Source organism: Echinococcus granulosus (assembly GCF_000524195.1).
Source record: "Echinococcus granulosus chromosome Unknown EG_S00008, whole genome shotgun sequence".
Classification (NCBI taxonomy): Eukaryota; Metazoa; Platyhelminthes; class Cestoda; order Cyclophyllidea; family Taeniidae; genus Echinococcus; species Echinococcus granulosus.
The window spans coordinates 1,601,784-1,613,709 of NW_020170388.1; the positions used below are offsets into that span (position 1 = coordinate 1,601,784).

General features: G+C 38.2%; 1 protein-coding gene across 1 annotated transcript; it reads left to right on the forward strand. All coding sequences in view use genetic code 11, as the record gives it.

The window, feature by feature from the left end:
- Positions 1 to 1,203: 1,203 nt before the first annotated feature.
- Positions 1,204 to 2,333, forward strand: EGR_02015 (Glutamate [NMDA] receptor subunit zeta-1; the record flags this gene model as incomplete). The annotated part of the gene is made up of 2 exons (XM_024491264.1): positions 1,204 to 1,232; positions 1,790 to 2,333. 2 exons carry the CDS (start codon positions 1,204 to 1,206, stop codon positions 2,331 to 2,333), a joined length of 573 nt encoding a protein of 190 aa, XP_024354407.1.
- Positions 2,334 to 11,926: the final 9,593 nt, after the last annotated feature.

Genomic DNA, 11,926 nt, shown 5'->3' on the forward strand with positions numbered 1-11,926 from the left:
AGATGGATTATGTGACGCTTCCTTAAATTTCCCCTAGTTACATCTTTTATGCAGTTCAATAAAAGAGTCGAATGGGCCAGACAGTTAATCTCCTCTACCATCAGGCATTATTTATGATTAGCAATCGTGATAAGAGCCCCTCCAGGACCAGGCTAGACTAGATGAGGGTAAAGCAACCATCCAGCTCTAAAAAAGGAAGTTGTTTCTGCTTGGAATAGGACTGTAAACCGCTTACTGTGGCTTGAGATGGCTTCCTCGCCTGGGGCAGGCACATTAAATGATAGTTGGTAAGTAGTCGAATTGGCCACGAGAGATCTTATTATTCAACGGAAATCATATTTAACCAGGAGATAAGAAAAGAGAGAATCTTTGTAAAGTTGACCGCCGTCGGCTTAGTTCTTGCAATTCACAAAAATTATGCCCAGGTATTAGGCGGAACCAATGAAAGTTGGGCATAAACGTTTCGGCATATTCTAAATCTGGAGATAAAATCTACAAGTTTCTTAATAAAACATCTATTTTTTTTTGGTTCTAGGCTTTTAATTTTCCCAGTTATCAGCCAATGACATCAAGAGGTATTAGCAAAAGGCATTTCCACCTTCTTCAATAATCCAACTAGGATAAAATTAGAGAGAGTTCATAGACGTTAACTAGAGCCGTCCCTACGTAGTCGTTTACAATTTGGAGTGAATGTCCCAGTTCAAAAAGTCAGGAGGCGTATAAGATTATGCAGTCATTAAATAAATGCAATAAATCGTGAAAATTGAGACTGAGTTCATACTAATGGGAAAGATGTGTTATAAACATGCCGAAGAACATCCTCCCATGTTAAAATATAAACTATATAGAGTAAAGTGCTCTTCTCTTTCATTGGAAGCCCTCCCCGTTGGTCCCCATGGTTGCTTTTTAACAGCAAGTGGTCGAATCGGAGGGGTATTCATCTATAAGATAGTAATAAAGACTACATAGCGATCTCCAGCAAATGTCTTTTTTCCATGGCGGTCACTTTTACCAGTAACACCGTAAATATATTCAACTTTTCTTTGGGGTCAGTTGCACCTTATCAAAAGTTAACAGTGCTAAACCCAAAGCTATTATGCCGGACTTAAAACCGGGAAAGTGGGCGCTGGTCAAACTTTTAATCAGATTTACTACCTGGTCACTGCACTTAGGATTGGTCTCCACTCAGTTGGTGTTGGCCTAATGTGGCGGGCAAAAAGTTCTACCATCAGGTAGGGGAACAAAGTGTGATGACTTAAAAGACCGCAAGGCGTGAATAAGCTGGACGCGGAGGTCGTCTAGGCTGTACATGGGTCTAGCTGCGGCTGTGAATAGGACGTTGCAAATATCATTGACGCTTTCTTTCGGTGCTGAAAGGACTGTCTTGGCTTTAGTGTTATGGTGAAGTCTTCTACAACCAAATTAAGGATGGCTTTTGTGATGAGTAAAAACTTGACCCAAATAATTATGTCTCAAGCCAAGTATGTTAATGCGATTTGCATGGAAAGCAAAAAGTTATTTGCCTTTCTCGTGTAGTGATCTCCAATGTCATGTTGACATGGGGATCCTTAGAAATATTTAAACGATACAAAAATTACAGATAAGATAGAGCGGAGTTCTAAATTTAACCCAAATTATCTCTATCCTACAAATATCAAGTTTTTTGAAAGGGTTTTGCGAACAGCTACTATCAACTTTTAAGGGCTGGTCTCGTAAAAATGAATCCACGTTTTATCATCAACTGAATTTACAAACGTCATTTTTAGTTTAGCAAACTTTAAAGTCCCAGATCTACTGTGCAAGATGGATTTTTGGCATTTCAGGAGCGATCAAAATCCAACCTAGCGTCATTCCTCCAACCCTTTGAGAGCACTCTCTGGGTCCTAGTTGGTGTATCAGTTCACGTAGTGGCTTTCTTCCTCTACCTTCTTGATCGATACTCAGCCATCCGCCGTTTCCATCGAGCCCGTTGTCATAAGGCAAGTAATATCAACACCACCGTCAACAATGAAAACGGTTGTAATAACAGGGAAGAAGAGAAAGAAGAGGAATTCAACCTTAGCTCCTCTTTGTGGTTCACTTGGGGAATTCTGCTTAATTCTGGCATTGGTGATGAAACACCCAAGGCCTTTTCAACGCGAGCTCTGGGCATGGTGTGGGCGGGCTTTGCGATGATCATCGTCGCCTCCTACACCGCCAACTTGGCGGCTTTTCTTGTGCTGGATCGACCAGAGGCGTCCATTTCGGGAATCGATGATCCCAGAGTGAGCTTTCAGTTGTCTTATTTTTATTTGTATTTTGGTAGTTCAAATGTTAACATATTTAGAATTTAGGCCTTTCAAAGTCCGTTCTTTTAAGTCCAGCCAATCACAGGGGTAAAAATCTTCCATTAAAAATTTTTGCGGAATATTTAGCGAAAAATTTGAGAAATAATGGGTTTCAAGTTAAGAAAATAATCTTTGGATGTCCCAAGTCGTTCTACTTAGAATAACAATGCACCGGATCACTTCAAATCCTTTTCCGGGAGAGAAACACAAAAGGAAAAGTCGGTGCTTGAAACAGTATTATGCAACGAAATTTAGGGTTATTTTTATTACTTAGAAGCGGATGAAAAGGAGACTTGTAGGTGTAATAATTTAGCTTTTAAAGATCAACCTTTTTAGTTAAATTTAATGAGGTACTTGACAAAAGAACGGTATTTAAAAGTTAAGGTAATTTTGAATTGTATAAGTATTTGAAAGCTCAATAAGCCAATCAAAGAAAGATCATTTCCTAATAGACTTTAAAAGTAAAATTTTAGAAATTTCAATGTTTGAATTTGATGCTTCATTAGAATTCTTATCCAAATTCGAGTCAAATTTTACAATAGGTTAATTTACAGATGTCTCCAGATTTAATATGTTTTACTGTTTTTTCGATTAATATTTTAATTCCTAATATGATTGGACCTAAAGCATTTTTAAGCTTAATGATTTAATAGTTTTTTAAATGCCTTCGAGTTTTTAGTTTTCGAAACAATTTAAGAGAGCCCTTTGATGTCACCAAGTGACAAGTGAGCACTCTAAGAAGTTGAAAATGACGTTTAAATTGGATATCACTCTTGGAAATTCTACTAATCTTTTCCTCAACACGCTTTTTACAACTGAATCTTTAAGTACTCTTCAAAAAGACAGAAGGTGAAGTATTTCACTTTGTTCTTTTGTTTGATCAAACAGGAGGTAAACACTTCCAGAATGCATTTATGCCATTGAGGTGAGGGTGCAAGCATTTGCTTAGCTACCCACCCCAGAACCCAGAACATTGACCTACTTTATCAGGTCGTGTTCGAAAAACAAATTAGTGCAAACTCTTAGGCGCTGACTTCTATGAAGCTGTTCACCCATAGATCATCCAGCAAAATTCGCCTCTTAAGCGCATCTAACAGACGTGCTCTTGTGAAATATTAATGAGGTGTAGTCGATGATACCCTGAGAGTGGTGTCAGCTTCTAACAAAAACATTCATTCATTAAAAGGGAGTGCCATTTAATAAGGCGGCATCAAGGGAGAGAACTGGGTAAAGTGGTAGCGGAACCGCCTAAATGAGCCCTAACACCGGTCGTCGAGGCAACGTGAGTAAGACGTTGACTAGGCGAGAAGCAGAGTCACTTACTTTTACCGGGGAGGAAGAGAGGGAGAAGAAAACCAATTTTTCCCTTTTTACCATCTTTGCCTAATTTGGCTGTAAAAGTGGTGATTTTAAAAGGAATTAGTGGAGAGCTCTATCACCTTTAATGGTTTAAACATCTCTGCGGAAGTTTAATGTTTCCAACTCACCTCTTTAGAAGCTAGCATTAAGGCCAATTGTTCAAGATTTTAAATTCATGGGTTGTTATTAGAAATTAGTATGGGGTGGCAAGGAAGAAATAAAAATACAAAAGACTTACATATCTAGGCTTATGAAGGGAATGATAATTACTACATCCACATGGAAGCTTCTTGCTTCGTAACCGCACTAAACATATGGATCTGGAGAACCTTAGCTAGTAAATTTTATGGATCCGGTCCTGATGGAGCAGTGGTAGGATATGACACAGATCAAAGAACAATTATTTTCAATAAAGCTCTGCACATCACTATTATAGACAGGAGTTATAATAGGTGGCTGAGATTGCTAAACGTAACCGCTTTTAGTCTTAAATGCTGCCCCAATACGGTTTTTAAAGAACTTGCTCACGGTATTTTAATGTTCTCTCCTTATTTCGACTAAATAGGTTTATTGACAGAGATAGAGGTAATTTAAGATATTCCACTGAAAGCAGGTGCATATTCTTGTTTAGAGAGCCAAGCGACCCCAAAACTTATTAGCTATCAATCGCTAAGTCGTGCAGGATGAAAAACAATTAGGAGGGGACACTTAAGGCCACCCTTAGAATACTCTCCCTTAACCCCGGGCCTAACGGACATCTCTAAAATGTAGAAAGCATATAAAAGTGCCGCATCAATCCCGAACTTGTTCAAAATATGGTGAACAAGCAAGTGCCTGCAATCCATAGCCTTAAATACGAAATGACTAGTAACAGGGGTTAGCGACGTTTTCAGTCAACGGAGGCTTAAGACCAAAAAAAACCATGGTAATTTACCCGTATCAACAGAGAACCTTAGTCACAGTACCGTGATGGATCGTCAAATGCTGGATAAAGGTAGGATTATGAATGGTAGAAACGGTTCAAGGGCAACCGTATGTATGGATGTCCTTGATGCCTCTAGCCATTCACAGCCCACACCCCATAACCCACAGCACTCATTGTGTTGAACAGTAATTTAGTGCGTGAAACGTCTCATCCTAGGTATCTCTCTGACCAGCACAGTGCCAATCGTGACTTTGCGCAAGAAATTAATTTTCCCCTAACAACGATAAAAACAATGCAATGTTTTAGAAAGATTAGCGATTATAGTAATTTAGCGCGATACAAAATGACCTAGGATGGTTCAGCTCTGATGATAAATCTATTCATTATAAAACTACTTTTCAGACATTACTTGAGTGCTGAGATTGGTATATACATGTTGCAGAAGATCATAATAAATGAAAGTTATAGATCTCAATCCTCAAAACCAGTTTCTGCTTTAAAACCGAAAGAGTCCCGGTTTGGTTTGAACGGAACTTGCATTTAATACATTTTTAGGGCGCATCCTTTTCTAATAAAATATGAAAATAGATTTCATAATTACCAGATACTGATTATACAATAATTAGTTTCTTTCCTGATTCCGTTTAGAGTGAACTATAAAGAATTCTTTTTGAACCATTAATGAGATGTGTGCTTTCGTCCAGACTTTGTAAATCGGCGTTTTGCAGTCCTAGTAGATTATAATTGGATAAGCCGCTGGCATTTGCTTTTTGTTTTTACACCTATTGCAGGATTCATCATGTTATACTTATTTTTCTTTCATGTGAACAGAAAAATGATGGGTCCATTCGTGTAAAATTCATGCCTCCTGAGTCATCCGGTTTGATGAACAAAACAAAAACACATGTTACTCTGCATAATTTATCATTGATTACACAAGTGGATGCGTTGATGATGAATTTGCTTGAAGTTATGGGTTAGTTGTTATGTGTCCGAAAGTCTGTGGTCCTCCGATGTAGATGTTAAAGGTTGATTAGTAGCTTAAAGAGAGACTAGGTGACAATAGATGTAAGCAGAGGCACCGTTACGCTAAGACGATGACCAAAACCATGGCGACTAAAAGGACGTAAAGTCGAATACGTCAACAAAATGTGCAAATTTGTAAAAATGTAATATCCCAAGTCCTTCTATCCTGCTATTGCTAGGAGAGAAGAGGATATGCCATTAACGTAAAATGCTATAAAGATAAACAGAGGCCCATTTTGTCGAACAAGGATGCGACGTGGCGGAGAATAAAGAGCCAAACGTACAGTTAGGCGGATATCGTAACCTACTTAAAATTCTGTGCGTCAGCTCTAGAGCTTCCCTTGGCCACTAGTCTGCTGTGAGCAACACATTGCAGACGTGGCTACATAAACCACTCACAAGTCAAGATCAGAGAAGGTAGTTAATCCCAATGTCAATGAGGCTTCTTATCACTTCTGCAGTCTCTGAGGTTTTGTCCACTTTGTGAATAGTAGTGGATAAGAAGGAATCGCGGGCTTACTAATCCTCCAAACTGGATGATGCGCTACATCAAATGCATGTAATTTGCAAATTATTTAATGGATGTCAACTAAAGTGGCTTTATGGAGCTGCTAGAGACTTAGAGAAGGCGTTATTAATTTAAATAGTTTCCCTGCATTCAATTAAGCACCATATATGACACCATAATGAAGGTTTACTAATCGTCCAAGCGTAAAATCTCGTCAGTTGTTGCATGTCTTCCTCTAGAATGTGAGATTACCACAACTGCCAAAAGTGGATGTGGTTTTAGTAGTCCTTCAGATACAGCCTTACTTCTAAAATTGAATTTTGATGTAATATTTAGCCGTCTTTACTAGATTTTTGATTTAAATGGGTGGTAATCCACTACATGCGCAATCAATCTAGCACTTCGAGTCATCCCTGAAGGTGTCTATCAGTACGAGCAAACCACAGAGACCGAATACCCTCCACAATTGAATTGTCATTTAAACATTAATCAACAAACTTTTAATAAATTATCACTGAGTCAGTCTTGTAAAATCCAAGAAAACTTTTATTTTAAACTTTCCTAGTTAATAAGTTCACTAAAAGAAGTTTAATTAGTATCTAAAGCTACGTTACATCTAAAAGAGGATCTTGGTTTCTGAAAGGCTGGCCTACGTTTGGCCGTTGAAGTGGCGCATGACACGCTGGTTATGTCACTTTGGCTTTGGCGCCGATCATAGAGGCATGCATTGGTGACACAAAGGAAAAGGCCAATTTAAAGAGGGTATATAAAACTAACCGAGTAATCACCAAATCACTTTATTTTACTAAACTAATTTAAGAAGACATTTCTAAAATCCGCCAAAAATTATGTAACAGCATTTGTGAAAAGCAAGGAAAATATTTGGTCGGCAAATGGAAAGAACATTACCAGGTCTAAGTAAATCTTGACAATGACGAGGACACCTAAGCCTAAAGTGGATATTCCTCTTAATCGCTTAAAAAATGGGGGCTTTTGGAATTTCTTTTGAATTTAATTTATCATAGACATAGCTACTGGCTATTTATCATTTTAAAGGGCGATAAGTATACGAATTTTAATCATAAATATCTTTTTTCAAAAAGCGATTGCGTTAAAACAGCTGTTTGCGATTAAAAGCAACATGAAGTAGTGCCTCATATATGTGACGTGCTTTTTTGTCAATTTCGAGTGGAGAACTGGTTGCATTAAATTGTGTTTTAAATGGATTGGTTGAACTTAAGACAATCAAATGAGTACACGTGTGGTAATTTGATGGATTTGTCTAACTTATGTCAATAGCACGGGCACTTGAGCATCCGCAGATTATACTTCCACTTAATGGCCATGCATTAGAAATAGATGTATTCTTCCATGATGAGTTATTTTGCTGCAAATTCACGAAAGACTTGGGCTGCTTCGTTAAGATAGTAAAATTAGAGGCTCTTATTAACTTTAAACACCAGTTAGGTGATCATTTCGGTAATGAACGTGTTTCTATGAAAGTAGAACAATGAAACATCTGACTTGCGTTGATGTATGAGATGATGACCTGTGGTTTTAGTAACGAACGAGATCAGAGCAAATATAAAACAGATCTTTATGTATTCTTACCGATTCCCATTTTACCTAGTAGACTTAAAATTGTATTAGAGGGACATAGATTAAAATGAGGTGGGTGTATAGTAAAGGGTAAATTTTTTGATAAATCACAGTAACAAATACTAATTAGTGGATGTCTTTCCGTTTGGCACAAGTCGGTAAATTCAAACCCCAACTTTGTATACGCATCCGCGTGGAGATGACTTCATTAAAGTTTCCCTTAACACCGTTTGATGACTTCATCAAGAAATGCTCAAAATATTTAAGCGTTTCCTATTGAGTTTATATTTTTAGTAAAACAGGATCTGAAAAACGTTTTTATTTGTATTAAAATAACAGCTATTTGCTGGACAGAATTCTTCCGCCTTATCCACTCGTAGAGTCACTGCCTAGGCAACAGCAAGCCACTGTCAACCAGAGCAGTATGGTCATATGAAAAGTTTAACTTTTATAACAAATTTGCATTCTGGAATCAAATTTTAAATTCCAAAGGATTATTGTGAAAAAGATTTTGAAGCAACCAAATATCCAGAACGTCAATTTTTTCAAATATCTTTCTCGCAATATGTGAGAAGGTAGTGTAAAATATTATTGGCTTTGCTAGCAGTAACTGACGTCAAGTTGTCACATCTCCAATAAATACCTCGAACGTATATACATGATGTTAATTATTATTAATTAGAAAAAGTTCCTTTACCGTCCTCGTTTATAAATTGAAATGACGTCAGGATGGTCGAGCTGTCTGCTTACTCTTTGCTACACCGAATAGCTTACGTAAACAAGCAGCCGCTAGTTCAAACGCCTATCGTCATTAGTCTCAAGGGCGCCGACGAAGGATACTGTCTATAGGAGATGATGGTGAGGTGGTGAAACCAACCATCCTCATCTTCATCGTCATCATCAAGGCGACGTGAGTAAGAGAGTTGACTGTACGAGGCATGAATTCACCTCACTCATCCGTGTCTTTTTTCGAGTGTGGCGGGAAAACCAGTTTCACTACTGACATGCCTAGCACGCGTTTTTGCCCATGTTTTGCAGGATTTAGATTTGTGAATGACTTTATGGACTCTCACATCCCACATCTCGTGCACTTGTTTAAGAGATTAGTGGCCGACAGTCAAGTGTCGGCAACTAATGGACTCAGTGGATTTGGTGAAATACCAGAATGGCTGGACGTATGGATAAAGTCGTGGTGAATGCTGTATTTTTGCAAAGAACTGCTCTAGGTGTCATATGTGATGACGGTAGTAGTGGAGGGAGAAGGGGAAGGGGTGATTCGACGAACAGTCATTGTGGTAAGAGGGAGAGGAATAGAAATATCACCTCTAGGAGGATCAGCAGATTTACAAGAATAGGTAGATTTAGTGGATTGTGATTTATTTATGTTAAAGCGTTGGATTTCGGTGGTAGACAGTGGGAATGTATAAGCTTGCCGGAAGATGAGCTATAAATTGCAGAGTTTACATGTAGTAATCTTAAACTCAGCACCCTGCACAGCTATATTAAGGTGTTCTCGTGGTTGAGCAAGAGAAGCAAAGCATTTGGATTGGAGCATCCATTGACAGGGAGACTTATGGATGAGAAGAGGAGGTCTATTGCGTCGTTTAAGTCAGAAAAGAGGATGTATTAATGGGAAAGAAAAGTGCGGTGGAAAATCGCCTATCGCCCGGTGGGGTGAAGAAATTTTGACACGAGAATGAACGAAGGCTGCGTGGTTTACAATGCAGTCATTAGATATGCAAATCAAAATGTTTATACACCTTATGTGACAAATTGGCTGTGTCTTGATCGGTACATCTAAGGGCTAACTTGTCAAACCTAAGCATTAATAACATCCTACTGGAGACTTAGTTTTCTAAATTAAAGCGCTAAGCAAGTTGCTATCTGTTAGGCCTAAATGCTGGCATGACTATGACTTCTAAAATATGTGGGGCATTTGAGTAAAGTCGGTGGTCTTTAGTTTTCGTTGAAAAAGAAAAGGAGCAAACGAATTTAAAATGAAGACTGTGTAAGTTTTTCAACATTACTGCCTGTGGCTCTTGTCCAATTATCACATTATCAAAATATTCAATGGGATAGATTTGTTAATACAGCGAAACCATCCTAAAGTCGTTTATAGTGCATGAATATCCTAAAACTGTAAAATCTTGTAAAGCCTTGCACCGCGTCTGCAGTTGCTAAAACAAAAATTAATCTCTTGTGCAATTTCACGATTGATAGTGTGTCGATCAGGTAGGCACCTAGGATGAGACGTTCCTCACACCGAACGAGTATCCACAACAACGAATTCTTTGCGCTGTGGGCTGTGAATGGGGACCCACAACGTGTGGAAGCATCACTGACATCTACGCATATGGCTGTCATTGAAACTTTTCCACTAATCCCATATCCACTGTTACCAAGTGACTGGAAATCCCATCACGGCACAGTGGCTTAAGTCTTCAATAGGTACGGAAATATATCCACAACTTCTGGATTTCTCCGTCTGTAGGAAACGTAGTCCATCGCAACATACTTTTCCTATAAAACACTATCAAAGTTGCCAAAAAGTCCTGATAACTGGTGCCAAAGCTTGACTATACTGAGGACGATACTAACTATTGATGGGTGATTAGGCACAATTGATATTTGACCATCTTTATATCAGTGCTTTTATATTTGTCTAATAAAATTCAAAGATTTTTTTGTCAGCATACCGGCTTTATTAACACTTAATAGTTACAAGGCAGGAAAGAATTTTACTGTGAAATGTAGTTTAACCTTGCTTTGCAAAAATATTATAAATCACTTTTTACGCTTAAATTCGGCCTAAAATTCTGTAAAATTTCTAATATTTCGCAAAATATTTAGAGTTCAAGATCCTTTTACCAATATGTGCTAAAAATGTGCTTGTTAATTTCTTTTAAGAATGGGTATTTTGGAAATAGGATGAGCCTGTGCATGGAACTGCACCGCTCTCATCCTTGAAGTTGAATGTTATAGAGATGGTCATCTATCAACTGTTTTCAGTTACACATCAATAGCTGGTAATTTCGGTCAATTCAATCGAGTCTAGATATCATTTATAAGATTTAAAGCCACTAGGGTGTAGATGAAACAGTTTCCAGTAAACGGAGGCGTAAAACCCCAAAACCGTGGATCCCTGCCTGTATCAGCAGAAGACTTCAGCCGCAGTACCGAGATTGGATCCCTCGATGCTCGGTAACAGCAGAACGTGTGAATAATGAAAACATTTCAACAACAGCCGTACGCCTACATGTCAGCGATGCTCCCAACCATTGCAAGCGCCTGTCCACAACTCACAGAGTACAGTAGTCATTGCAGTGAACACTCAGCCAGTGTGTAGTATGTCACATCCTAGGTGCCTACCCGATCGACACATTACCAATCCTGAAAATGCACAGGAGATGAATGCAATCAAAGCACAAATGTGTTGGCAATTGTAACACTGCTTTACAAAAACAACCATTGCAGAAATAGTTTCAATGGTAAAAGGTGGTCAAAATTTTTTTGATTATTGATATTCCATTAAATGTTTTCATTTCTTAATCCTTCTACGAATATGTGCAGATAAAAATCACCTTGTTAATTTTCTCTACGAACAATTGATTTTGAACTACGTTGATCCTACTTGTAAAAATGCGTCAGAGTCGCTTTCAAACTTGCCACATGAAGGATATGTCCGGGGAGGGTCGGAATGTTTCATCGTTCATATCTCAATTAGAGCGCCATTATCAATTATTCTGGTAATTGTTCTAGGACAAACTATGACACGACAGCTACTCGAGTCTTTCTGAGGCCTAAGAGGTTGCTGCCATGGCTCGAAGGTCATGTCGCTAAGAGAAAGTATAATGACATAGTCTTTAGTGCCTCTATAGCTAAAACGTAGATTTAAACAAACCATTTAAGCATAAGAGCTCGTTAGAAGTTACATCAAAGTACTAAGTCAATTTGAGGCATCATGAACTCCTCCATGATAAGGCATATGACACCCCCAATTTTATCACAATTTTCGCCTCTAACGGTGTATTGTTGTTTATCCATTTCATTTTAAGTATCCCAAAATAAAACTGATGGTTTTTTTATTTTAAAACATTTTAAAGCAAAAGAAATAGAAAAAAAGTACTGGAACTAGAGGACAATTCAATGATTACTGATTGGACAACGCGAAAACAAAGGGAT